General features: G+C 42.6%; 1 protein-coding gene across 2 annotated transcripts in view; it reads left to right on the top strand.

The window, feature by feature from the left end:
• Positions 1-1,905: 1,905 nt before the first annotated feature.
• Positions 1,906-27,921, top strand: part of rnf213b (ring finger protein 213b) — a 33,133-nt gene continuing 7,117 nt past the window's right edge. The window contains exons 1-50 of one of the 2 annotated variants that reach the window (XM_040014441.1): positions 1,906-2,006; positions 2,549-2,697; positions 2,787-3,520; positions 3,598-3,756; positions 4,393-4,559; positions 4,653-4,927; positions 5,019-5,263; positions 5,587-5,793; positions 5,882-6,095; positions 6,191-6,237; positions 6,310-6,475; positions 6,561-6,710; positions 6,983-7,081; positions 7,226-7,354; positions 8,611-8,779; positions 8,875-9,042; positions 9,239-9,388; positions 9,484-10,112; positions 11,001-11,160; positions 11,267-11,484; positions 11,581-11,724; positions 11,824-11,976; positions 12,383-13,646; positions 13,733-13,917; positions 14,019-14,171; positions 14,791-18,591; positions 18,677-18,813; positions 19,310-19,408; positions 19,509-19,621; positions 19,735-19,848; positions 20,429-20,487; positions 20,583-20,739; positions 20,910-21,045; positions 21,478-21,666; positions 22,036-22,169; positions 22,262-22,437; positions 22,773-22,976; positions 23,061-23,248; positions 23,337-23,457; positions 24,010-24,110; positions 24,238-24,414; positions 24,845-24,990; positions 25,082-25,181; positions 25,318-25,429; positions 25,651-25,855; positions 25,995-26,182; positions 26,304-26,426; positions 26,793-26,894; positions 26,974-27,219; positions 27,760-27,844. In XM_040014441.1, the coding sequence (XP_039870375.1) occupies positions 2,596-2,697; positions 2,787-3,520; positions 3,598-3,756; positions 4,393-4,559; positions 4,653-4,927; positions 5,019-5,263; positions 5,587-5,793; positions 5,882-6,095; positions 6,191-6,237; positions 6,310-6,475; positions 6,561-6,710; positions 6,983-7,081; positions 7,226-7,354; positions 8,611-8,779; positions 8,875-9,042; positions 9,239-9,388; positions 9,484-10,112; positions 11,001-11,160; positions 11,267-11,484; positions 11,581-11,724; positions 11,824-11,976; positions 12,383-13,646; positions 13,733-13,917; positions 14,019-14,171; positions 14,791-18,591; positions 18,677-18,813; positions 19,310-19,408; positions 19,509-19,621; positions 19,735-19,848; positions 20,429-20,487; positions 20,583-20,739; positions 20,910-21,045; positions 21,478-21,666; positions 22,036-22,169; positions 22,262-22,437; positions 22,773-22,976; positions 23,061-23,248; positions 23,337-23,457; positions 24,010-24,110; positions 24,238-24,414; positions 24,845-24,990; positions 25,082-25,181; positions 25,318-25,429; positions 25,651-25,855; positions 25,995-26,182; positions 26,304-26,426; positions 26,793-26,894; positions 26,974-27,219; positions 27,760-27,844 (13,300 nt within the window). In that variant the 5' untranslated portion in view covers positions 1,906-2,006; positions 2,549-2,595. Of the gene's footprint in view, positions 2,007-2,548; positions 2,698-2,786; positions 3,521-3,597; positions 3,757-4,392; positions 4,560-4,652; positions 4,928-5,018; positions 5,264-5,586; positions 5,794-5,881; positions 6,096-6,184; positions 6,238-6,309; positions 6,476-6,560; positions 6,711-6,982; positions 7,082-7,225; positions 7,355-8,610; positions 8,780-8,874; positions 9,043-9,238; positions 9,389-9,483; positions 10,113-11,000; positions 11,161-11,266; positions 11,485-11,580; positions 11,725-11,823; positions 11,977-12,382; positions 13,647-13,732; positions 13,918-14,018; positions 14,172-14,790; positions 18,592-18,676; positions 18,814-19,309; positions 19,409-19,508; positions 19,622-19,734; positions 19,849-20,428; positions 20,488-20,582; positions 20,740-20,909; positions 21,046-21,477; positions 21,667-22,035; positions 22,170-22,261; positions 22,438-22,772; positions 22,977-23,060; positions 23,249-23,336; positions 23,458-24,009; positions 24,111-24,237; positions 24,415-24,844; positions 24,991-25,081; positions 25,182-25,317; positions 25,430-25,650; positions 25,856-25,994; positions 26,183-26,303; positions 26,427-26,792; positions 26,895-26,973; positions 27,220-27,759; positions 27,845-27,921 lie in introns of both variants that reach the window. The other variant, XM_040014440.1, reaches the window with a different exon arrangement.

Below are 27,921 nucleotides of genomic sequence, written 5' to 3'. Positions count from 1 at the left end.
AACTCATCGGGGCATTTTACTTACATGGACTAATGTACTTGGACACTGCTTTCCACAACCAAGAGGTGAAAGAGGAGAGACAAAAAGAGGGCGCAGAGAAGAAATATAAAACTGAAACTGTTGGAGAGGAAAAAAACACTTTAATTTCTTTGTGTTCTTTCAGGATCCAGCCTCTGTCAGAAGCTCTGGGAGATCTTTACAAAGAGTTCAACTCCCTGAAGGAGCGTCTCGCTGAGCTCACGACCAAGTTTGATGGAGTGGAGGCTTTCGTGGACGATGTGAGATTAGGGAGGAGCCCTGCACCACTCCGAGGTGAACCCCGACCCCCAGGGTCATTGCCAGGGGAGGCGGATGGTGCTGGAGGTCGGCCCAGTGGAAGGAGGAGCCGGGTCATAATTCGGAGAATCAAGAAACCTGCCGGCTCACAGGACTGAGGATACAGCATCATACTGTTAATGCCGGGCCGAGACGGGGTTACATGTTTGTCTTATATTTCACCTCACTGTGTTTTCTGGTGCAGTTTCACGTTAAAGCTGTGCAAATCACATTTATAACTTGGACTTGAGAAGGAGAGACTGTAACATAAACTTAATTTACACCTTAACGCTTGAGTTAACACACATGTTAATATAACAGCAAAGAAAGCCCACTCTGAGTCCACACGAATCTGCACAAAAAAGTCTCAGATGTTGGACCAAAAGCACGAAAGTAAGAACATAAATAAAGTGCACTGTGTTGGCACTCTTTCTGCTTTGTTCAGTCCATAGTAATCACAACATGCTGCTTCTTATAGCATCTAACTAATTTTTAATAAATGGAAAATTACTATTTCCTCCAGAGGAGTTGTTATACTCTTCTTCACCAGCAGATGTCTCCCCAACATCACAGAGATCAAAACAGTGATTTAGTTGATTGAGAACTTGGTTTTCAATCAACTTCGATCTCGACATATTTGACTGAATACAAAATGGATTTAAACTTGTTGTGGTCAATAATATTAATATTAATAATAATAATAATAATGATGATGATAATAATGACATGGTTTTCTTATGTTCTTTCAAAATAAAAGCCTATTTGCTACAAGGATTGAGGATTTCTAACAATCTTCAATTAGTCAGCATCGGTGGTGTTTCAGTTTTGATTCTTCTTTACTTAGTTTTATCGGTGCGCAGTATTGTTTGGATCACTTTTGTGTTTGTATGTTTGTGCATTTTTTCTAGTTAATTGAGCCTAATAGCCTTAGTGCTACTTCACTTAACCCTTAACCAGGATTTTAATTAAGTTATCTACACATGCAGGAAGTTCACAGGTTCATTAAATAAAAGTTGTTATGAACAATACTTACCCATGGTTATTAATACCCATTCATCCATTCATTTTTTTAAAAATTGACGTCAGATACTATTAGTAGTAGTAGTAGCAGCAGTATCCTTTAGTGAGAATAATGTGGATATATTACACATATTTGATGTGATTTTTGTCTTTTTCTTCAAAATAAACCTTGTGCTTTTGTCACGAAGTAGTTTTTTTTTTTTGTTGTTTTTTTTTACTATAGAATAAAACATAATAAAGATAAATGTAATTCACAGTAATAATGTAAGAGGCTGGGTTTCTTTGTTTTGGTACTGAAAGTGAAACTTCCGATCATCACCTGAACGCGGCATAAGTTTCTTCTTTGCAGAGAGTCAGACAGAAACGAAACTGAAAAGGTTGCTTTCCGGTTTAGGGACTCTCAAGATTTTACCTACAGAAACAAGACGAAGGAATCTGTAAAGACTGCATTATCTAACCAACTACTGACCTAAACGGATTTTTACAAAACCGGGTAATATTTTACAAATACAAACGTATATGTTAGATCAATATTGGGGAGATGCGGGTAGGCTTGTGAGTCTGAACCTTTGGGGACGGTCCCTGTGTGTGGGCGGGTCCATCAGGAAGTTAAGTAAATGTTTGTCTGGCAGATTTTTAGTGTACGACTTGCGAAGCTAACATACAAACAGGTAAGCAAGCACATCATGAACTTTATGTGTTTTTGTCTTTATTTAATAAATGTCACTTGGTTATTTCAGATCTTACGGTCATTCTTGTCCTTTTATCCAGTAATAACAAGCGTACTAGATTATTTTTATTGTATTCTTATTACCTTTAATGCCACAGTCGCTTCTCAGCCTGTTTTTGTGCATCTCTGGTACTTTTTGGTAGTTTTTACTCCTTTTATTAGACTTTATGACGCTATTTTGTCAAAATATGATGCTGTCATTTGCTGTTCTACTTCATTTTATCATAAATTAATTGTTATCATATTCATTTGTACTGCTGATAAGATGAGGCAACCTAATAGGGTGTTTTTATGACTATTGAGGAAGTCATTGCAGAGTGTGTGCCATGATATGCTGTGTGCAGTATTTTTAAGGTATTTCTGCTCTTATAAAGAAGATCAGTTGCACTAATTTTATTAACTGTAATGCAACAACCTTGACCTGAATAGTAAGCCTCGCAGGGTTTAAAAGCTGTAACTGTGCCTGTATTTTTATATTTAAAGACAGTTCCCGCAGAGCAGGGGCTCACCTGAGAAAGGTGTCTCTACAGATGGAGGAGGGGGGAGGACACCCCCACTGTGCCAGTGGGCAGCAGGTGCAAACCAAGGAAGCTGAGGATTCTGCAACCAAAAGACCATGGAAGACAAATACGGTAGACATGCAGTCACAACAAACAGCTTTCAGGGGCCTGTTAGTGGTGTTTGAGCCGTCGTGAAATATATAAATTAATGTGTGTTCCAGGAACATGGAGCTGGAAAGCCCGGCAGGAACAGTCGAGAGAAGGAGAGGAGAAGAAGGAGAAATCAAAGAAGAAAAAATGCTAAGGGAGAGGCAGATGTCAAAAGTGAAAACATACAGAAGGATCAGAATAAGGCTATGGAGACTGAAAGCAGCCAAACTCAGGACAGCGAGTCTTTAAAAACACAGCCTGAGGTTCCCCAGACTGAAGACAACTTGCAAAAAGGGGAAAACAGCGGCGAACAACCACAGAAAGATCCTAAGATGGTGCAAGCTCAGACTCAAATAAGGAAGCTCAAAGGCTCAGATAAATTCACACAGACTCAAGTTGTTACTCAGAAGAATCAGGAAACACAGACAGACTTTCCTGTGCCAAAACAAGACGAGGGAAAGGGTGAAAAGACTCAAGCCGCCACAGAGAAAGCTGCTGAGGTGCAAGAAGATCAGAACAAGCACACACCTGGACCCAAGCTGCAAGGAGACAGCTCAGTTCAGACTCCATCAGAGCAAAATCCAGAAGGAACATCATCAGAGCCAGCCAAGGAGCAAAGAAGCGAGAAGGAGTCAAAGCCTAAACAGGAGAATGCCTCTGCAGAAGGTTCAGGTGTTGCATCTCAAACTGAAGAAGGTGCCAAACAGAAGTCTTATGCCAAAATTGCAGCTGGAGTGGGAGGGAGTGACAAACAGTCCACTGTGGCAGCCACTAACACGGCAGAAAAAACATCCCAAAGCACACGGTAAGACTGATTTTAACTGTTTATTTAAACTCTGGAGCTGAAGCTCATATTTAAACGTTTATCTTTTTCACTCACAGTGCTCAAAGCCCAGTGAGACCTCCACCCGGAGTGCCTATGTTCACCTTTCACATCTACGCTGTGATGGACAAAGCGTTTAGATTCAACCAAGAACTCGACAGACTTCAGCTTCAAAATCAACAAGGGTATTTCCCGCCCCTTGTAATAACACATTTTGTGTAAGTATCTATGATGTATTACATGTTGTATTTTTATTGGTCTTTATGTTAGATTTTAGGACAGTAACATACACAAGAGGTTAATAGCAAAGCTCCTATGGTTCCACAGTTTTTTTCCTGCTGCTTAGGATGATAGTGTGATTCTATTTTGTGTTTGGCCTTTTCACTTTATACATCAAAGTTCCTGTACTAACATAGGTCCATAAAGAATTTCTTTCCTGGTTTGGTGTGGAAGGATTTCTGTGGTTTGATCAAACCCCCAATTAACCAATTTTTTTGAAAATATACATTGGGGCATTTTAGCCTCTTTCTGTTTTTTTGACATGACAATGGAGGAAAGCTCTGTAGTAGGCCACATAAAATCACAGAACGAGGTCAATGCAGTGAGGTTATAGTGAGTGGTGTTTACTCCATGTAACAGCTGCTGCATCTTCACAGAGTGAGGTTAGCAAGCAGCTTCATGGTCAGCAAAGAAACTGAATGAGAAAAGAAAAATTGTGGATGTAGATGATGGGGTAGATTTTATAGTGTAGATCTAGCCAGAGCTTCAAGGACAGGATTAAAGCAAAGCATGTTGGAAAAGGGTGGAGAATTTACTAATGGATGGAAATCTCTTGTTCAATGTTTTATGTTTAGTGGAGTAAAGGGAGGCTATCTGGTGGAAGCACGCCTCTCTGTTGAAGAAAGAGATTTAGTACGAGGTGCGGTATGGTCTTATTGGTATGGTGTACATCAACGAAATAAAGCGATTTGGGGAATGGCCATGAGGCGTGTTCAAATTCCTTTAAACCCAAGCATTAAAGGTAAGGAAATCTATCATCTATATTAATGTCAGCCCACCAGTGTTGGTTCCAGTCTTTCTGCATAAACTGATCACATGTCAATGTTTTATACAGAGATGCATCTTTATGAAGGATTCATTTGCCGTTATGATGAAAAAGGTTTTTTTCACAAAATGCTTAGCTGGAAGAATACAAAGGGTGTGGAGATTTCAAATGCCTGGCAGTCCTCAGCTACAACTCTGCTGAACAGAATCTTCCAGGAATGGACTCCGTCAGATAAACAGAGCACTGAGAGCTTGTGTCAAAGTTTGAAGTATTTTATGCAGAGTCTCGGTTCTGCTCACACTAGGATGACATACCCAGACCATTCACATCCCCCTCAGGTCAAGGTGTGTTCAGCAAAAGGACAAAAAAAATCCAAGTAGAAATTATCTACAGTAGCTTCTATAAACCACCATTAACACATGATTTTATTTTCAGGTGTCAGAGTTGATTTCAGAGAACTTGCTCCAGATCTTAAAAGGAGAGCCGAAGGAGAAGCTCCCGAGCTCCTGCAGGGACACTAGTCCTCTCGTTCTGGGGCTTTCTGTTTTCATGGTTACCCAAAGTTGTAGCATCAACCTTGGAGTTAAAGGCTGGGCTGAGCTGTGTCTGCTGGTCTCACAGTCTGCACTGGACAACAAAAACCTGGATGGGTTGCAGAGTTGTTTCACAAACACACAACAGTAGGTTTTTACAATCTTTAAGAAAAGTAATTCTTGGCCTGGTTAGACAACAGTTTCTCACTGACAAACGTTTTGTTTGTTTGTTTAAGAAAAATCCATCTAATTGATGTGAAATAGATGTTGCTGTTTGCTACATTTTATGGACTAATAAAAAAGCAGCATAGCAATTCAAAGGCTTTAATTACTTTAAAAACTAAACTAAATTAAATTAAACTCCACTTCTAAGTTAAGTTAACCTTCATCTTTAAACATTATCTTGGTGTGCTGATTGAGGTGTTGACATTTGAGCTTGTATCCTCACATGGTTCGGTTTCCCCCCTCAGCACTGTGGTGGGTCTGATAAACCGCTGTGCCCAGTACATGGTGGCAGAGGTCGTCCTGCTCGTTCCTCTCCTCTTCAGACTCAGACAGCCTGGAGCTGATGCAATGAAACTGGGTCCCACTGTTGAAGAAGAGAACTGGTCTGGACTACAAAGCATCAATTTCAGTGGATTCAGAGAGAATGTCAAGTTCTTTCCGGACAAAAGAAAGTGAGTCTGTCTCAAACCCATCGTAGCTTTCTTTATTTCCCTGAAGTGTTGATCTGATTTACTGAATTATTTCATTTTCCATCCACAGGAGGATGCTCTCTCTGATCCAGGAGCACTTATCACTGGCTACAGAGACGCCTCTGCTCCTGGTGAGCTGGTTATCTCTGGTTGCATTTGAGGACCTTCCTGAGTTTTCGGACGTGACAGGAGTATCTGCAGAACAGCTGATCCAGAGTCTGTTGTACAGACTGAGAAAATGTGGTGAAAGACCAGATTTAAAGAAAGAGGAAGAGATTTTAAAGGTGAAAAACCCAACTAACTAATATAAACTTGCAAAATGACCTTGTTCCATCTTTAATACAGTCCTCTGTGATCACCTTTGTTCTTCCTACATCAGAAGTGCTTAACCCACATCCTGCTGAAGGTAGACAGAGAGAAGGACAGGTAATGACACCTGAAATGTGCTTCATACATTCTGGTGTTGTGCTTTTTGTAACTTTAACTTTGTCTCTGCAGAATTATTGAAAGTGAAACCATCAAACATGCATTCGCAAGCAGCATTGATGTTGCAAATAACACGTGCCGCTTAGTGCGAATCGTCCTGTGGTACCAGGCCATCGTCCTGTCCTACCAGCTGGTGCTGAAGGTGGCAGAGATTTTGGAGGCTAAACTAAGAAAAGAGGTAAAACCCTACATGTTATATGTCCCATAATGCCTCAGTGTGATCTGTTATCTTAAATTTGTTATCTTTGTTTTGTGTCTTCTAGTCCAAAGAAGATGAGTTTGAGACCTTAAAGCAGCAGCTTCTGAAGGACTTGTTTGCAACGCAGGAGCGAATCAGAGGGAAGAGAGACGAACTGCTTCCAGACCTGCTCCTGACATCATCAAAATCACTCCGCTATCCAAAGGAAATCGAGGCATGTAGCAAACACAGCTGATAAAATCAAACTACGTTGCTAATAATGATTTTTAAATGTATTTTTTTGTTGGTCAATAATTGCACATTCTAAAGACATTACTGAAATGTAAAAAAGGGATCCTCGATAATGTAACTATAATCTCTTTGCACTTATTTAAATGTAATCTGGGCTGATATTAGTAATTTATTCTGATTAGATAATCAGAGTTACCCATCAGCCCTGCCTCTAACCACTCAGTTCACCTCGTTTAATGCCTGTGATGTTATCAGATGTGGGACGCGCTGCTGAAGGTCGAGTGCTCTTCTGAGGAAGTTTCATCCCGCTGGAGGCAGAGCCTGGAAAAAGACCTGAGGAAGAGGGTGTCCAAGGTCAGGACCCGTGCACCGATCGGTGTCAGACCAACATTACTGGTCTCGTTTTAGAAACACCTGAGCTCTATTCTTTCAGACTGGTGTCGGTTCAGCATGCAGATGTTTTCCCTCTGAACTCACCTGAGCTGTTTTAATTTACAGATAAGTGACGAGGACAAAGTCGTGCTCTGCTGCCTCGAGTCGTCCCAGACTGCATTAAGTAAAAACCATGAAGTCATACAGGCCTGTTTGGACGAGCTGTGTCGCTCTGCGATCAAGACAATCTGCCAGGTACACTGTGAATTAATAAATGAGTCAGAGCACAGTTTCAATATTCGCTTTTAAAACCTTTAAAGAGCACTTCCAAAGTTATAGACTTTATTTTCTTTTATCAAACGCGTAGAGATTAAGATGCACTTTTAAGTGTTTTAAGTGAGGTAATGATCACCAGGGTCACAATGTAGAAAAGCAACCGTACTTTCACGGCCAAGTGAGCCCTCGCTCTCTCCCACAGTCTGTGTCTCGAGCTTTGACTTGTCTTTTCCCTACATTACACTCAAAAACCTCAGAACAACAAATAATGTAACAGAGAGCTGGTTTAACAAATCGATCAGTTGATAGATGTGATTTTAAACGTAACCTTTTATTCTATGGTGCCGAGCTAGGTCAGTTAGCTTTTAGCAGGTCAAATGTAAGATTGAGCTTTTGTGTTTTTAATGATGATCTCTGAGCTCTGAAACTGATTAACTGGTTTCTCGTTCATTTTTATTGTTAGTTTATTACATATTAGTTTCACTATATAATATGATATAACATTTATACATTGTAACAGTAGTCAGGAAAAGATTTAAGGAGTTCGGAGCAGGAACTACGCACCCAAACTTCTCTCACAGTAGTGTAGGGCCTGATTTACTGAGTACAAACTATTTAAGCTCAGTGACAGGGTTGTGTGTAAGAGAGAACGCAGAGATTTTTGCACCTGACTCTGTTGTTTATGCATTTCAGAGAGTTCCTCTATCAGGACGCCAAAAATAGGGCGGGGAAATTTAAAAGAAAGGTGAAAATGACTTGCTGACATTACTGTTTACGACATGCAGTTTACTGCTAACGGCACCGATATTTAATGCTGAAAAAAGCATGTTTTTTGCACTTGATATTGCCTATAACATTGCCTGTGAGCTTTATTTGGAGATCGTGCACACACTGCATTTTGCCCCATTTAGGAAATCTGGCCATTGCTGTCTTTGCAAATATGACCCTATTAAAAAAGACTAAAACTTAAGATACATATTTTTGGTTTAAGTTAACTAAAAGGTTCATTTTTGGTTATAATAAACTTTTCTCTCTCAAAATTTGTAATTTTTCTCCAGTAAAATTCTTTTTATGTGAATGTAAAATGTCAGCTTTGAATAAATGTGTGGCGTTTGGACTTTAACACCACTCACTGGAAAATTCTCCCATTCCCATTAACGTCAGTATTGATAAGTGAACCACTGTATGTAGCATACATTATGAAGAAGGAGAGTAAACATGTGTTCTGTTTTTAGAGAAGGCAGGAGGGAGACCTGATGCGAAGTCTGACCTCTAAGGACAGATCAGCACTTCCTGCTGCTGTTGTGTCTGCTGTGGTGGTCGAGTCAGCTGCACGGTTCAGAGACAGCGCGGTAGTTCAGCTGCTCGACCCTCAGTCCGCCGTGAGCCATCTCCTGTTGAAGGGTACGTCATTTCTTTGCTCATTTACGTCTTCTTTAAATTTTTACTCGCTGCTGTTCGGGTTTCGTGATGGCTGCGGTGTTGCTGCTTTGGTCCAGGTGACTGGAAAGCGATCCAGGTGGACGACACCGCAGGGCAGGTGGTCCACAGCTGTGTGGAGGCCGTACACTCTCTGGTGGGGTCTCTGCTTCAAGGAGACGTGGCTCTGGGAGACCTGCAGACTTGCCTGAAACACCGGGAGCAGTTTAAAAAGCTTTTCCAGCAATGTGAGAACCATCAGAGTCTGCTATTCCTTCATTCTGTTTTTAATAATCTCACACATCCTGTCTTTTATATAAATGAGATATTCAGAAGATTTAAGTACAAGAGGGATGCAAAGTTAACTAATTTTCTCCGTTTGCCTCTTTAGCTCATGCTTGCAAACTGTCTTGATTAATATGAGCTGCATCGTGTTTTCCACAGACAAGTCAAACGCTAAATCTGAGAAGGTTGCTGTCAGTGCAGACGAGGTTTTAGCTCAGAGAGAGAAAGATCTGAACATGTTCGTGCAGAGGAAACAGCAGATTGAAGCTCTCATAAAGATGATAGCAAAGGTTACAGAAAGCATCACAGGTGAGTTGAATGTCGTTCATTTCATCATTTTAAATATTTTTGCTGTGTGGTGGTTTAATGGCTTCTTCACACTAACATGGTTCTTATGTCAATAGTTCCTGAGATGTTGGCCCTGGAGGAGCAGCACAATGCAGATCTCCACGCTGTGAGCCTGAACAAACTGATGCTTGTTCAGCCCTTTGATGCTGAAGGCAAATTAAAGAGTGCCGGCTCTCCACGCATCCTCTGGTATAAAACCAGTATGAATGTCTTAAAAATGGCCACAGAGATGCACAAACTGCGAGACAGCAACCTGATTCTGTCCTCGTGGGTCAAAGGAGCTGCGTCTTTGGCAGCCAGAAATCCCTTCCAAGCTCCTGTTTCAGTGAACCTAACACAGGTCTGCGACAACATCTGGAACCCCCTGCTCACCGAGTTTGGTGACCTCGCCGTGAGCATTGCAGAAGCAAATATCACTTTTAGGCAGCTCGATCAGGTTTTGCTTGAGTCTGGGGACCAGGGTGATGGGAAAATCATAAAAACAGAGCTGGATCTGATGTCGGAGATGTTTCCTGAGGCAGGAGGGTCCAAACCTGAGGTCAACTGGATGAAGATGAGACTCAATCAGATCCAGAAGTATAGACAGCTCCACGAGGCGGCGGCTGCAGCCAGCGCCGTGCTGAAGATTGCAGGAAAAATGAGGCTTTCTGGAAACTTCACTGAGATCGAAACACTCAGTCAACTGGTAATACTCTATGAATATTACTATTTACTTAAAGCATGTTCTCAAAGTCTCGTTGACGTGGTGACCAAAACTGAAGACGTTTAATAGATTTGTGTAGAAAAAAAAATATACGCGACATTTTCCAGAATTTGTTTTTAACAGTTTCTAATGTTGTAACCTGGAGTTTCAGTCAGGCATCAGCCTGGAGGGACTCTCGGCTTCTAGCCCTTACAGAGCCTGGAGGGTTTTTTTGGCTCATTCTCCTGCTGAAAAAACAAATGTATTTCCCTCTGAGCTTGAACTAGATGAGACTGTGTGTCTCTGCAGGAACAGTGGCAGTAGCAAACCCCCAGACATCATCACAGCTCCTCCTGCACATGTGCAGATGCCATTTGTTCACCCTCTCTGTGTCATGGCAGTTTTCTTTTTCTTTTTTATCTCAAGAAGGCGGGGCCTCACGTAGCACTTTCATCACACAGGCCTGCTGATACAGTCTCCTCCCAGCTTTTACTTATATCTATTTGCTGCTTGATCTTTGAAAAGCAGAGAGAACATTTCTGGACCTACTGACCTTCATGTATTAATGTAATTACTGTATTTAAGCTCACTGAGCAGATCTTGCCACAATGTGCATGTTTACAGTAGCTGAGTCACGCTTCTTTATTTATCTTCTGCACAACTGAACTGAAGTTCTTAAAACCATCAAGGAGCAACTTCACGTGCTAAATGTGTGCAAAGCTCTCCTCATAGTTTTGGTGTCTTCAGCTATCTTGACTCCTACTGTAAAAATAAATACTAAAACAAGTGATATTTGTTGGATAAAACATAAGTTACACAGAAGCCCAAACATTTATATTGATATTAACTAAATAATGTTTCATTCTATGACGATATTCGTACCTTTCACAGGAAGAGGACAGCTTTAAGCACAGGGCTCTGAGCTCTCTGAGTGACGACCTGTTTCGTGCCAGACAGCAACTCTCCAAGGTCACCAAGCAGCACACCGCCTGTCTGGAAGAGTTTCTAGCGAGCCAAACTCTTGTCACCTGGGTCAAAAAGAACCTTAAAAGTAAGGTGATCTCATGAAAAACACAAAGCGTCCCTTTTTTGGTTATAAATAATCTTGTGGCCTTGCAGAAGATGCCTCCATCCTCACTTTGTTCTCCCGTCAACAGACATGAGCGATGTGAAGGTTTACGTGGATCTGGCTTCCATATCTGCTGGAGAGAACGACACAGAGATCGATCAGGTGGCCTGCTTCCATGATGCAGTGATGGGCTATGCCCCTCTGCTCTACTCCCTCTCCCCTCAAGCTGGCTTTAATGAATTCATGAGGTGTGCTCGGCAGGTGTGGGACACCCAAAGTAGAGATGAGAAGCTCCCTGACAAACTGGTAAAAACTGGTATTTACATCATCTCTCTTATTTTTACGCCTACATCCTGGCTGATGTTGCAAAGCAGCTATAAGAGTGTTTGGTTTGTTTTTCAGAGCGAGTCTACCCGCTTACTGAGCTGGCTACAAGCACTGAAGGAGACTCACGGCTCTGTCGAGCAGTCCTCCCTCTCCTTGGCTTCCTCTATTAATGCTAATGGAGTTTATCACATAAACTGGTCTGATAAAAACACACAGAGGGTGAGTGCACAGTGTTCCTTTGACAAACAGAATATGGGGCTTACAAACTGAAGTGATTTTCAAATTCTTATTAGTCGGTTTTTTCCGATTCCTTTGCAGAGATGTCTTCAAAACATGGTGAAGGTCACAGTGAGAAGCAGCAGAGAGGAGAAGAGCTACAAGCTTGAGGATCTGCTCGAGCTACAAAACAAACTCATGCTCATGTCATCCAAAGGGGAGCACGGCAGAGAGCAAGTCAACAGGTTCACAGAGGTCAGCGGCTTTTAAACGGTTAAATTATGACTCTTCTTAGCAAAGGAAACTCACTGGAAGGTTCTCAGCTTCTTTATTGTGTTTCATCTTATTTGTCAGACTTGTGTACCTGTTGTGTCCTCGAATTAAAGCTTTGACTCCACCACTTTTACAGCTGAGATAATAGGATGCAGGAGATCTCAAAAGTATTCAAGAAAAAAAGCAGACCCTTTTAATGTACTCTTGGTTAGCATGACGATAAGTCATCATATCTGACACCATCACTAGTTTTTTGTGCAATAAATGCAGTTCTGTCCACTGACACTAGAACCTAAGCTAAAGAGAGTTAAACATTTTAGCTGTAGACCCGGTGTCTGTGGTTTAGGATAGTATTAACTGTAAAACTCCTGCTGCCATGTCCTCGTAGGTTTTTGAGGGAGTTCAGAGACTGGGCACCATCCTTCTTCAGATGCAAACATCTGGGAACATGCTCTTCAGAGACTGGCACGCTGAGGTCGAGTGCTGCCAACAACAGCAGCCATGCATCAGAGTCACCTTCTTGTCCCTGAAAGATAAACGGATGACATACTACGGTGAGGTGACAGCGCAGCTGCAAAGCCTTGCGCAGTCCATGGATACATGCCAGAAGGAATGGCGTTCCTTCATCAGCAGCATGCGCTCCCGCTTTGGCTTGCTGAACCACTACACCTCGGAGCAGATGGTTTATTTGTGCCACTGGATACACAAAGTGTGTCAACGCCAGGCGTCTGTTCCTCAGCAGTTATGGCACTTACTGTTTCCCATAAAACCCGAGTGCACGCCAAATGATGTCAGACACGCCTACAGTAATGCAGCAAGAATGAGCTCAAACGCTGATGAGTTAGAAGATGTTTCATCTGATGACGACGACATGTATTACGAACCTTCAAAAGATGTGATGCCAGCACAACAGGCTGAAGTGGACATGAAAGAGGCTTCCGACTTGATGGAGTTTTCTTCGGATGATGAAGAAGATGAAGAGGACAGTCTTGAGAATCTCTGGCAGCAATTCAAAAAAGACATGAGTCTTTACCTGAGTGAGTCGCTGGATATCTTGACACTAGCCAACTTCCTCTCATGCCTCTCTGAGATGAACCAGCAGCACACGATCAGAAACCTTCTGTCAGTTCTCCAGGAAGGAAAGCCCAATCTCGTTCTGTGCCCCATTGGAGAGGTTTTTACCACCACCCTCTCTTTTTACATGGAGAGTCCAGAGCAGCCTCTGCCGTCTGTTGATGAGGTTCTAGTCTGCAGAGAGGAAACCACAGAAGAGGAGGTGGAGATCTTTCTGCGCCGTGCTCTGAGTCAAGGCTCCAGACAAAACTGCCAGAAGATATACTCTCTGGTGAATCCAGGGCTGCTGGGATATGATGTCAGTGTAGCTTTAGGGGAGATCTTCGACAGTCTTGAGAGAAGTGCCGGCCCGCATTATCGTCTGGTCATAGTGAGTCCGGTTGTGCACCAGCACAGATACGTGCCCTCTTTCTTCAGCAATGATAAAGTGCAGGCTGGTGTGGGTATAACAGCCGACACTGCCAGGAAATATCTACATCACCACTTCACAGAAAACATGCTTCCGCAAAACCCCGTCACACTGGTTTCTCCAGACAAGCTCTCAGTCTGGATCGTGTCATCTGAGCGCCCTGCAGTCGGTAAGGACAACCCCTCCTTGCACTAAAATTATTAAAAATGCAGTTCAGTTACAATATTTAAATGTTGGCATCTTTTCTTTTCTTAGGGAAATCACTTTACATTGATCGTTTGTTTGAGAAGTTCCAGCAGATATCTCCCAGAGCAAAACATATCAGCCTCAAGCTGATTGAGCCATGCGTTGACATAGACTCACTGATTAGGAGTCTGTCAGAGAAACTGGAACCTTTGAGAGAGCAGGATCCCGTCATTCTGCACATTGACACTGCTGGAGTAAGTATGCAAGCATTTACAGCTGCAGGCCGTTTGGTTTGCTGTTGCTTGTGCTTGACTTTGACAGTCTGTCTTGTTTTTTCACTTTGGACACCTCTCAGGTTCGTTCAGGTTTGGAGGAGCTCTTGTTCCACCTGTTAGTTCTGGGGTGTTTGAACGACAGCCATGGCATGCTGTGGAGAAGAAATGTGGCTCACTTAATCACAGTTGAGGTCCTGAAAACATATGCATTCCCCCCAAATCATCAACAAGAGGTAATGAGCTTTTTAGACCCTCATTGAATAGAACTTCAGAACTCGTCACACGTCACATTTCATGTCTTTAAGAAAAACTCATCTTTTTAACTAGATTTTTTTTATAAATGGATTTAACTTTGAATGCTAAAATATTTTAGATGGTAAAGAACTCATACAAAACCATCATGTGTAAAAGATTGATATTGCCTGTTGGTTAGTGAAGTTGTGAAACCTCATGATGAGTCTTTTTGTTGTCACAAATGAGTGGTGAATCTTACCACAGGACTCTGATTTTGACGGTTGTTTAGACTTTTATATAGCTGGATGCTTTGCAACCGGAGGAGTTGCAACAGTAATGTGGTAGTGTAACAAATTACTTTCCCTACCAAGTAATTAAGTACTATATTGCATTACTTTGAATAAAAGTAACAAGTAATGTGCAATACATTTTTTTTGAGTAACAACTCCAACATTGTCTTTGAGTCTAGTATATTTTAATTCAGTGCCCTAAATCTGCAAGTTTATTATATCTGTAAACTTTTAAAAGGTTCAAATAAATCATTTGCCGATTTGAGAACATTTTGTGAATCTCCTGTTGATTTAATTTTTTCTTTAATGTTTGATTTTTTTCATGCAGACGAAGCTTGGACTTCTTGATGTTTTGCCCACCATTCGTTGTAGGCCTCCAAGAGAGGTGATGCAGTTATTGGCCAATCGAAGGTCATTAAGAGTTAAGACCTTTGATCCACTGATGGATGGTCAGGAGTTTTGCAGTGAGGGAATTCAAAGACCCTATCAGTACTTAAGGCGTTACAAGGAGAAACAGGATCTGGATCATTTTAACTACCAGGAGGGTTCCAGAATGGGGGATCCCAGTGACTGTCTCAATCTCTTCCTGTCCTACTGTGGAATGCAAGATCCATCCTGGGGTGAGCTGAAGAACTTCTCCTGGTTCCTCAATGTGCAACTGAAAGACTGTGAGAACTCAATTTTCTGCGATCGAGAATTCCTTGCTGACCAGCTTCCTGGTTTCAAAGGGTTCATCGTAAAGTTCATGATTCTAATGGCAAGAGATTTTGCCTCGCCATCTCTGGACATGTCCGACGAGAGTCCCATGCCACTCATGGAGAACAGTCAGGAAGAGGAACTTCTGGCCCGTCTGACAATTCGTAAGCGCTGGGAAAATGAGTCTCATCCATACATTTTCTTCAATGCGGACCACATGTCAATGTCTTTCCTCGGCTTTAATGTACAAAGTTATAGGCAAAACACACTCAATGCAGTTGATCCTCGCAGCAATGCAGTCCTGATACATGATGTGATGTCACAAGAGCTTTTTCAAGGTTTGCAGCGGCAGAGGATATCTCTCACTGAGGACTTTGATCAGTTACCCCGGGCAGACAAAATCAAAAGGATTTCTTGCGTTGTTGGAGCAAAGAAAGGAATTGCAGACAAGCGATTTGATCCAGACCCTACCTATGAGCTCACTGCTGACAATGTGATGAAGATGTTGGCCATACACATGAGATTCCGATGTGAAATTCCCGTTGTCATCATGGGTGAGACTGGCTGTGGAAAAACCAGATTGGTTCGTTTCCTTTGTACTCTACAAAGGGAGGGAAGATCAGTCGAGAACATGGTGCTTGTTAAGGTGCATGGTGGAACCACTGCAGAAATGATCTACAGGAAGGTGAAGGAGGCCGAGGCACTTGCTCACCAGAACCGTGTGAAGCACAATCTAGACACCATTTTATTCTTTGATGAAGCCAACACCACAGAGGCCATTTTTGCCATCAAGGAAATCCTGTGTGACCGAACAGTGAGAGGACAACCTTTGAAGGCTGACAGCGGTTTAAAAGTAATAGCTGCCTGCAATCCTTACAGGAAGCACTCACCTGAAATGGTGGAACGCTTGGAACGTGCTGGATTGGGATACCGAGTGAAGGCTGATGAAACAGAAGACCGCCTTGGCAAAGTCCCTCTAAGGCAGCTGGTCTACAGAGTTCACCCTCTGCCTCCTAGCATGGCTTCTTTGGTGTGGGATTTTGGTCAGCTGAGTGATTCAACTGAGCTTTCCTATATCCAACAGATTGTCCAGAAGAAAGTTGCTGACCATCGTTTGCCACTATCATGCAAGAGCATCATTTCAAATGTGTTAGCAGCCTCCCAGAAATACATGAGAAGTCGTAAAAACGAGTGCAGCTTTGTGAGTCTCAGAGATGTGGAGAGGTCCATGAAAGTGCTAATTTGGTTTTACCAGCACAGCAATGTCCTTTTCAGCAACTGCACCCGTCTCAGTGAGGATGATAAAACACTAAAGTGCCTGATTCTTGCAGTTGGAGTCTGCTACTACCCATCTCTGGTGAACAAAGAGGAGTACCTGGATAACATTTGTGGGTACTTCCCGGATTGTTACCGCTCTTCAGATGCACTGCAGACAGAGATTTCTTCCTGTCAAGACTTCTTCCTTCAGAACATACAAACCAGGGAGACTATAGCCAAAAATGTTGCACTTAAAGAGAATGTGTTTCTCATGGTGGTTTGTATTGAGCTCAGGATCCCACTCTTTCTGGTTGGCAAGCCAGGCAGCTCCAAGTCACTTGCAAAAACTGTGGTTGCTGATGCCATGCAGGGACAGAATTCCCACTGCAAGCTATTCAAGAATCTCAAGCAAGTGCATATGGTCTCCTTCCAGTGCAGCCCTCACTCAAGTCCAGAGGGCATCATAGGAACATTCAGGAACTGTGCTCGCTTCCAGAAGGATAAAAACATGGACGAGTATGTGTCAGTGGTAGTGCTTGATGAGATAGGACTAGCAGAAGATTCTCCTCAGATGCCACTGAAAACCCTTCACCCTCTCTTGGAGGATGGTTGCATCGACAATGACAAGCCAGATCCACACATGAAGGTCGGCTTTGTTGGCATCTCCAACTGGGCTCTGGATCCAGCCAAGATGAACAGAGGGATATTTGTGTCCAGATGGGATCCAAGTGAGGATGAACTAGTTGAAACTGCCAAAGGCATTTGTTCATCCTCCAAACCAATTCTCCTGAAAATCAAACACCTCTTCCCAGCTTTGGCAAAGGCCTTTCTGAGCATCTGTAAGGAGACCTCCAAGAATCAGTTCTTTGGCCTGAGGGATTATTACAGCCTTGTCAAAATGCTCTTTGCTGCAGTCAAAACTACACAGCGTGAGCCGGATGGTGAGCAGATGGTAGAGGCCATCTTACGTAACTTCAGTGGGCAGCCAGAAGGTTTTGACCCTGTCATATTTTTCCAAGAGATTCTCCAAGACCTTAAAGAAATTCCAAGACCAAGCACCCTGCAAATGGTAAAAAAGAATCTTGATCATGGCACCGCTGAGGAGAGCCGGTACCTCCTTTTACTGACCACCAACAATGCAGCTCTCCATATCCTTCAGCAACAAGTGTTTGCCAAAGGAGACAATCCACAGCCAGAAATCATTTTTGGTTCAGGATTCCCAAAGGACCAGGAATATGCCCAAATCTGCCGTAATGTGAACCGAGTGAAAACATGCATGGAGACTGGACGTACTGTCATCCTCCTCAACATGCAGAATCTCTATGAAAGCCTCTACGATGCCTTGAACCAGTACTATGTTTACCTCAGTAAGCAGCAGTACGTTGATCTGGGTCTTGGCTCCCATAGGGTCAAATGTCGTGTTCATACAAACTTCAGACTGGTGGTAGTGGAGGACCAGAAGAAGGTGTATGAGCACTTTCCAGTGCCCCTTATCAACAGGCTGGAAAAACACAGAGTGGATAGGAGCACCGATCTGGAGCCGTGGCAGCACAGAGTTCTTGACAAACTGAGAGAGTGGGTGAAGGAGTTCTCCGGCGAGGCGTCAGAAGATTTCAAACAATCTGACATTTTTATTGGCTTCCATGGTGATGCCTGTGCCAGCGCTCTGTTGCAAGCCCTGGAAAGGAGAGCACTAAGAGTGGAAGACACTCAAGAAGCACAAGGCACTCAAGAAGGACCGCAGCAACAGGGAGAACAACACAAAACACTTGAGACAAGCACGCAGAAAGATGTAATTCAGCTGGAAGATGATCATGTGGGTGATGCAATGGAAACAGATCAAGAAACTGAGACATGTGAAAAGAATGATGATGACTCCATTGAGGTATGTAATGAAAACAAAGTGATGCCAGAAAGTGAAGCGATGATGGACGCAGAAAGTGATTTTGAGTCTGCAAGACAAAGTGAGGAGGACAAAGTCTTGGATTTAGCCAAAGGTCTCTTGTTAAACTGTGCCACTCCTGATGCCGTGGTGAGGCTCAAGTATTCAGATTTAGCAAAGCAAGAAATAGACAAACTCCAGAGATTGTACTTCCAGCAACAGCATCACCACTCACTTCGGGATTTTCTGGAAGATTGCTTGAAGGTGTATCAGGAGTCCAGCAAGTTTCTGGAGGTAAGGCGCAAAACAAACCTCTAGTTTGTTCTTCATATTCCTTACAGTCTGTTTACTGCACTGTGTGCTTTGTGGTTCTGCATAGGTTACTACATTCTCCAGCTTGTTAACCAAATCAGATGTCAAGGTTGTAGCCCACGCTCTAGGACTGCACACAGACAGGATCCTACTACTGTCGCTCCACCAGTTCGACACTGAAGTCTCTTTCTGCAATAAAATACGGTAACGATTTTTCAAATAAAGCAGGATTTACAGTGTTTTAACGAGTTATTTTTCAATGAGATCTTTGTGTAAAATAAAGCTGCTCTCCCATGAGTCTCGACCTGCCACTGAGCTTCAATCATTTTAGACCACAGTTGGTATTCCTTGTGTTACTCTGCAGTATTGGAATAGTAACACGTATTGATTAAATCCAGGCTGCCATAGGGCGAGAGGCGGGGTGCTGGACCTGGACAGGTTGCCAATCTCTCACAGAGCTAAAGTGAAACCCAAGTTATTATTGTAATTGAAAAAAAAAAAACCCAGTGTAATTTCAAGTTTTAGTTGATGATGGCAGAGTTTCAATGTTGCAGTGTCTAAACACAGACAGTGATGCAGAAATGAGCAAGTTTGGCTTTGCAGGTGCTTACCGGTTTAGTTCAGAGTAGCATTTTCTTTGCAGCGGTATCAGAGACGCTGATGCAGATTAATCTTGCTCCTGCTCATCTGTCTGTATTAGGGGTTTCCTTCAAAACGCTGGCCACTCTCTTCATATTCTGCTAATCCAAATGGACCTCGAGGAATCCCGCTGCAGCAGCGAGCTCATTGCATCAGCAAAGTAGGTCTCAACCTCAAACTCGTGAACAGATCTGATTTAAAGCAGGGTCGGTGAGAAACGGGACATTGAAGGCATTTGCGTTGTATTTGTCTGCTAACAGATACTGCACCATGAATTATCTGATGTCACCGGAGGATCACACTTGTTGGGTGATTTTCATTGTGAAGGTTTCAAGGATCCCAAGTCATTCCCAGTACATTGGTTTCCAAGGAGGTGAGGACCAAGTGGGACAACAGTTATTGTTCCACCACAGTACTTTTCATGATTGCAGCATTATGCTTGATGTATTACAATAATAACATAATGTTTTATCTTTTCTATCAAAGGAGTTTGGCACTCGGTGCATATTGACGACCTGAGAGATTCGGAGGACATGAGCCTGAACCTCTCGGCTTTCTGTGGAACTCTGATTAGCAGCCTGCTCAAACCTGCCCTCACAGGTAAACACTGTGCAGGAAGTATTATACTGTATTATACTACTCTGTAATGACAGAGAGTACGTCAAGGAAATAAAAACCTGTTTTCACGCTACCTGGAGCTTATTAATCATCATTACATACAACACTGTGTTTTAACCCAAAGTACCCACAGAATAACAAAGGATGAAAGATGCTATTGTTTATATTTCTTGCTCATTTAACCTAATTAGCTAGCTAGGCTAGCTCTCTTAACAACAGTACCTTTTATTTTTTACAGTTTCATTCATTTAAGTTTCTGCAATTTTTCTGTGATTTATCAAACTGTTACTGAGACGTTTGATGTTTGATGTTAAATGCAACAGGAGAAAGTGGGTGAATTACTTATAGTTACTAACATCTCACCGGCCAGCTTTAATAAGCCTGAGTGCCGTCACAGGTGTTTGGTTTTAATATACGGTTATTTATTTATTTAATCTAAAAAGTAAAATTAAGCTCTTAACTAGATTTTTAATAAATATATAGTTTTGGTTAGTTTTTCCTTCAAAAGGCAATTTAAGCCTCATTTTCTTGTTACATAAACAGTATTTTTAATCTTCATCAGCAAACCAAGATGATATAGAAACCTTGAGGGGAGGAGAGGCCTCTAAGGAAGACAGACATGTGAGTTAATGTGAAATGAGATGATAATGAAAGCATGTTTCATTATGTTTAAATGTTTACACTTGAAAAAATAATATAATTCTCTTTGCTTACAGAGCGACAGAGCTCAGCTTGACAGATTGTCTTTAGTGAGGTCTTGCATCCAGAAAGCAGTGGGTTTGCTGAGGGACCCCGACGGCGTGGCTCCAAGAAGTATGGAGAGGATGCACGTCCTTCTGAACCTTCTAGGAACTGGTGAAAACCACACAGGAGGTAAATATCCAATGCTGATCTCTATTTATATATTGCTGAAGTACGCTTTCAATGCCTGACAACAAAAGATGCTCTAAATATGCAGAATTTTGAAATGTTTGATGACTTATATCACTCGACTAATCTTAGATTCTTCATTTCTTTCTAATCAAACTGCTCTCTGTTTAAAGCTCACTTTCAGAGGTTGTTGTTGAGCAGACTGGTTGAGGCGTTGGCACAAAGAGAAGAAACGATGGGCGCTCCTAAAGAGTGGGTGTGCTCAGAGGCCAAGAAACGCCACGCTCTGCAAGAGGGAGGGACTCTCAGGTAAAAGTCTCCTGCAGATGTGACAACAAACCTCACAAGATCCTGTGAGGCATCATTAACTCAGTCAAAGTATTTGACTTTATCCCTGTCTATGCAGTATGAATCCATAATTGCAGTAAATCCAGTAAAAACAAATATTTATAAATTGATCAGTTTTTGGAGGTGAGAGGTGCTCCAGATAGTATTGGACATTTTTATTACTTGTTCGTGCACTTGTACAAATTAGGCTCTCATATGCTGTGATTTTCTGTTTTATGTATAAACAAAAAAAATACTTGTTTTGATAAATAACTGTTTCAGAAAATGTTCAAGTAAAAATGACAAAACAACACATTTTACGTTATTTTGTGCTCATTTCTATTGTCAGTGCAGTTTTCTGAGACATTTTCAGGAATACATATAAAATAAACTTGTCATATCTTTGGATTTAAGACACACCCTGTGGCGCTGTCTTCAGTCCACCGTGACACCGATCCTGGCCAGCATGTTGGAGGTTATGGACCGGTATGCGAATCTGGATCTGCTCTCTGATGACAGGACCGGTCCGGGCCTGATACAGCTGTGGTTGGACATCCTGGGAGACTCGCAGGTTTTGCAACTAACACCTCCCCAAAAACAAAGGTACTTTGCATTACCTCTTCTGTGTGTGAACATTATCACCACCTCTCTAACAGTTGCTGTTCGTCTTTTGTGTGATTCCAAAGCCAGCACGTAATGTAAGCTGTGTTTTGGAGTTACACCACATGCTCCGCTGTGAAAGCTTTGCACTTTCTGAGAAATCGGGAGCCGGTCTAACTTCCTCTTCCTCTTACATCTAACACATTCATTTTATTAAAACCAACTATTTTCTTATTGTCTAATATATCACAGAGATATTCACGTTTAATCACGTCACCTGAGAGTGGTTCATCTGTTTGGTTCATCTCTGTAATAAAAACTGCATTTTGTGAACATAAAGCAATTTTTGTCTCTAATTATAATATTTTCCAGTGAGTCAGATCAGGAGGTGCTTGTGCAGCACCACTTCATGCTGGATGGTGAAGAGCAGCCCTGCTCGGCCCCGTTCAGCTGGCTGGTCAGCATGCACCTCGAGACTCTGTGGGAAGAATCTGAATTTATGCCAGGTTAATGACAAACTCAAAAACAAATCAAACAAATGAGGTAGATGTAGAGCGCGTTGAAATGGACATCTGTCTGTCTGTCTGTCGCTCTTCAGTAATAAAAGAGGGTGGTGCAGAGAGGATTCTCCAGTTTGTGAGCACCTTCAACAACAGCAGGCTCGGCAGTCACCTCCAGAAACTCTCAGATGGGGACCGTTTGGATTACGCCCGCCGCTATCTGCATGACTTCCTGCTGCTTTCTTTGAAGATCAAGTCAAAGGAGGAGCTTAAGGTACAAATATTATCAGTCATATTTCAGTAAAACATGTTTTGGGTGAAATAGTCTTGGAGTTATTTAAGTTTTTGCAAAATCAAAACTCACTTTTGCCAATCATCTTTTTATCACAATAAGAGCTTCTTGCCATTAAACAAGCAATATACTGTATGTAAGGTGGTGAATGTGAAGATCATAGTTTAAAAAAGTCATGAAAACAACCATGAACTTTAAATTAATTTTGAGGACGAGAAAGAGGGCCTGCAACAGCTTTTGTTTTGTTTCAGCAGCAATGAGAAATGAGCCTGCTCTGATGCTTTTACAGTGGCGCTAATTATACGTGTCACATGCAGGTGTTCACCGAGGCCATGCTGGGCTGCGTGTGTGAGCTTCAGACGTCCACAGCCACCAAAGCTGACGTCTCTCCTGCTTGGATAATGGCAGCTTCAAAGCATTTTGCACCCAGACTGGACACCCTCTGCCACATATTTCTGCTGCAGCCCCAGCTAGCCAATCATGTCGCTCAGCAGGGGCCAAACTGGGAGCCGGAGGAAATGGCGAGGATCATCTTTTTGGCTACATTTTAAACATTCTCGTCACACTTATCTGTTCTGTGTTCTTAAGTATTTTATTTCTGGCAGGTGGAGGACATTTTAGCTCTGGGTATCTGTGTCGAGGAGACCAAACTTCTGACCGTGACTTCCCTGGACGAGTGTGAGTCCTTTATGCGCAGGGTGGAGTTGCTGCAGCCGTGTTTGGATAGAGCATTCGGTCAGAAATACAGCGCCCTGTGTGGCCCTGCCAGTCTACAACACCTGGACTCTATCAGGTGAGTCAAGGTGACAAGATCTAGAGAAGGAAAAGAAAAACATTTCAGTGTTTCTTGGGTCCATTTTTATTCTCATCTGCCATTTCAGGTCACTGTGGCATGGCATGCTGGTCGTTGCATCTTTCATCCAGCATGTCACCTATAAAGTTAAACAGGACGACTCGAGATTGAAAGATCTGGCTCTCAAACACTGCAACCTTCACCTGAACGTATGTAAAAATGGTTTCTGCGTCTTCTGTGTGTCTCTGGATTTCACAGATTTGAGCAGATAACAGCATGAACACTTCTCTCATTTTGACATTTTGGCTTTTTTGATTTAATAGTTTCTTTTAAACAGTTTAAAAGCTGTAACAGAAAGTAAAAGATCAGAGAAATGCAGAGGTTGAACGTAACCTGGAATTTAACACCTGATGCAGGAAAAATGTCTCGCTCTGACAAAACTGCAACTAATTATTTAATACATACATATGGCAGATGTTGCTGAGCTTAGACATGAGTACATCAGAGGGTCGACAAAGGTAGAGAGGCAAGGCTGAGGCGTTGTGGACATGTGCAGAGGAGGGATAGTGGATATATTTGACAAAGATTGTTGAAGATGGAGCTGCCAGCCGGGAAGCAAAGAAGACGAAGATGTATGTATGTGGTGAAGGAGGACATGCAGAGGGTTGATGTGAGAGAGGAGGGTGCTGGATAGGAAGAAACAAAAAACTAACTGTTGATGACTCAAAAAAAACATGTTTCCACTTCTGATCTTCTAACAGCTGATGCAAGAGTCTCCTGATGTAAAAAGCGTGGACACACTGCAGCAGCTGATCCGCATCCTCAATTCCTTCCACGAGGAGTGCATCAGCAGGGACCTGAGGTCAGGCTCCAGACTTCAGTTCAAGACTTGATTTTAGGCCTAATCTCACAGCAGTATTTCTGTTGCATTGATGGTGTGAATCTTAAATTAAATAATAAATATCTTACCTGATCATGTTTCTGTGCAGGTTTGGCATTTCTTGCCCGGTTTGCCTCTCTGAGTTCAAAGAGCCGTCCGTCCTGCCGTGTCAGCACGTTATCTGTCTGCCGTGTCTCCAGCGCTGCATTCAGGCCCACAGTCGGTGCCCTAAATGCAAGAAGGAACTGCCATCCAACTTCAACCCCACTGTTTCTCCCACCATCAAGTGAGTGGGGAAAAATAATGTAGAATCGACAGTGGGTCATGTACTGATCAGTCTGTGCAATAATAGTTTAATGGACCACCTTAAAATACCACTGAGGGGTATTTTAAGGTGGTCATAGTGAGGTTTTACATTTATAACTCTCTAACTGGGAGCACCTGTCACCGCTGTGCTTGCCCCACCTGGACCACAGCCAATCAGAATCCAGCCACAAATGTCCTAAGATGAAAACTAAACAACAACCACATACTCCAGATATACAAACAAATAATCCTTCGGTTAAACATCTGTTCTTTGAGCTATGTAGTTTGACCCTGGATGCCATAATTTCATGTTCACTCTCATAGTCAGTCTTAATTCAGTGATGCTGTCCTGCAGTGTTTGAAAGCTTTCTTCTGATTAATGGCTAACTGTATGAATTTGTGTGGCTCAGGAAATCACTAGAACAGCAGGCGGCCATCAGACGCTGCTGTAACGCCTTCTTCCTGGAGGTGGTGTCCAGGTTCTGCCTGTCGGAGGGTCAGAACCCAGAAGAAGGGGTCGTGGAGCTGCTCTTCTCTTTACTTGTGTTCGCTACCGGTCAGTGAGCAAATTACTCAGTGATATTAATCAGATAACCGATGATGCTGTGGCAGTGAGGCATTCTCTGTTGTGCCTCTGTGTGCTGCAGGAGACGTGTACAAGACCAGAGAGCTCACTCCCTTCCTGGAGTGTGTGGATAACAGTCCGGTGGTCCGATCTGTGCTGCCGAAGCTGCTGCTGCAGTACAGGTGAGGTCAGGGTAAATTAGAACTGACGCTGTAGAAACATGGCATGAAAACTAGAGTGTGAAAGAAAAACCAAGGCTCAAAGAAGGGATTTCATTGAACATCCTGTATGTGGAGATCATTGGAGTATATGTGTTAGCTTTGCCCAGGTGAAGTCTCACATTCACACCTACCTGAAGAACCTGGAGGAAAATCTTCTAGATATAGAAGACCGCACTGAACTCTACCTGCTGTTCGTCAACTGCTTCCAGGTGAAAACAGACAGACTCTCCTTCCCCTTTAGTGCTCTTTGCAATTTTCACCTGGGTTGTTTATATTTGTATATTAACTTCATGTAATTTAACAGAAGTGAATTGTTTCACATGATGAGAGAATTCAACTTTGAGTTTTTGTACATAATCCTTCATTTCCCAGAAATCAAAATTCACATTTTGCACTAATTTTCAGCCTAAACTGTCTGTTTGCCACTCAGGATTCTCTGTTGTGCTTCAAAGCGAGAGACGTGGAGAAGAGCGTAGAACAGCGAACACAAAGCGATATCAGCTTCCTGAGCAGGATCGCCAGGAAACAGACTCCAGACAGACAGGAAGACCCGGCAGAGTTCCTGCTCAACACCGCCAGGCTCAGAATCTGTTTGAGCACCGCTGCAGAGCTGCTGGAGAGAGCCACAGCTCAAGGTGGGCTACACTTTGAGTCACATGTATGCATGCGTGCATGCCTGAAATGTTAAATCCAATACTGTGGTGCTGTGAGCTCGGATCAGCTGTAAGTCAGTTATCCCAGGCAGGTATTGAGTGTTTCGTCTTGCATTCAAAGGTGGAGAAATGGAGGCTAATCAGTACCTGCGACAGGTGAGGGGTGTGTGTGAGTACAGCGGTAATGATTGGCTCAAGGTTTACCTGCTGCGAGCCCTCCACAGACGCTCTGGCATCGAGCGCATCCTGTCCCTGATGAACAGTCCGGCCTCAAGGTGGATCTTCCCTGCAGAGGTGCTTCGACTTCAGGTAAGAAAATATCTAAAACGACAGAGCTCCATCCATCCATCCATCCATCCATCCACCCATCCATCATAGGCTAGGTTACAGTATTTCAAAATCAAACATTGAAATCTTTTTTTCCTTACAGAGAATGATTCCGACTAGCGTGGATAGTTTCCTTTGCTGCGGGGCTTCTTATCGAGCCATGAGAGACGCTGTAGCTCAAGTTCTTCTGGAGAACACCTCTGACACCTTTGTGACAGAGCTAAAGGTGAGGAAGATGCCAGGAGGTGGATGAGGATCTTATGTTGACTTCTTTTTTGGGGCAGTGTGCACAGTTCAGAAGAGGAAAGAGCTTTAAAGCTGTCTGTAGATGTGTCATGTCTCCCTATGACCACCAGGGGTCAGCGAGGTCATTTAAAAGAGTGTCTGAAAGGAAATAATCAGTTAATCATTGAAGGAACATAAACATTTCATATTAACTCAAATTTTTAGCACTTAACATTTAACAAAAGAGATTTAGGATGATTTATTGACTGTTTTTTTCGTGTGTTTTTAAATTCTACATTTAAAACAAGCTCCTACCTTCAGCTTGTTCACTTGTTTAACGTAATATTTGTTTTGTCTTTCTCTACAGAAACTTGAAGGCTCTCAGATCAGCCTCCTGGCCCTGGCCTTGTTCAGACAGGTCACCTGTCGCTACAAGTCACCTGATGTCAAAATACATCCCTCCAAACAGGTAAATGTCTGACTTAATCAACCTTGTATATTTAATGTCCATCTACAGTTTTCTGACGTGTTGCACTCTGAATATACAGGACACAGCAAGGCTGGAAGAGCTCCTTGGAAAAAACATCAAATCAGGGGAATTCAGGAATTTCTGCACTTCACTTCTTTCCAGTCACATTGGCGGACCACATTCACGTCTCCATATAAGCCAGAACCTGCCAGCTCAGAGGCAAACCTTCCTGGAGCTGCTGGTCCATCTGGTCTCTGTGCTCCTCAGTGAAAGTCCTCTGCTCGTTCCTCTTCGTCAGATAGCCTTCCAGCCTGAGAACGTCACAGTAAGACACTTCTTACAGTCACTTACACTATTTTTTGTCCCACCCTGCTAGAGTAGCTTTGCATGACTCGAGGCTCAAAATAATCATTGTTTATTTGATGCTAAGCCTTGACTCTATCTGGAATATTCACGCTGCCTTCCTCTAGAGGCAGAAAAAACAGAGCAGCATGAATCCTGAGCCTTTAGCTCTCAGGGATTATCTGCACTTACAGTGACCTTATTGTGGAAACTTGAACCATGTTTAATGTGAGCGTCCACCATTGGAATATTGTATACAAAGGAAGAATAAATGTCAGTTTACATGGTTGTTTCATGGCTTCTGGATAACCTGAGAATGACATTTGAATTTTATAAAACCAGGAAATAAAAGATTCAGTTAAGTTTCATTATGTTGAATGTAGAATTTTGTTTTTTAAGGGAAAAGTAACTGCAGATTTTTAAATTGTCTCGTGAGGTCATACATTTGTGTTCATAAATTTAGCTAAATGATAAAATTCTGAGGAAGGGGATAAAATTAACTCCGTTTCCTTCTTCCCGGCAGAACGCCTTCCTGCCGACCATGCCGGATGATCACACAAATGAAGCCAGACAGTGGTTGACAGGCGAGAGGAAACTACAGAGCTACAGTGAGTGATTCACATTCTGAACTTTGTTACTTTTGTTACTGACTCTTTCAAATCTGTCTTTTTTTTCTCTTTTTTCT

Source organism: Simochromis diagramma, unplaced genomic scaffold, assembly GCF_900408965.1.
Source record: "Simochromis diagramma unplaced genomic scaffold, fSimDia1.1 OVJJ01000669.1, whole genome shotgun sequence".
Classification (NCBI taxonomy): domain Eukaryota; kingdom Metazoa; phylum Chordata; class Actinopteri; order Cichliformes; family Cichlidae; genus Simochromis; species Simochromis diagramma.
This window is presented reverse-complemented; position numbering and strand designations above follow the sequence as displayed.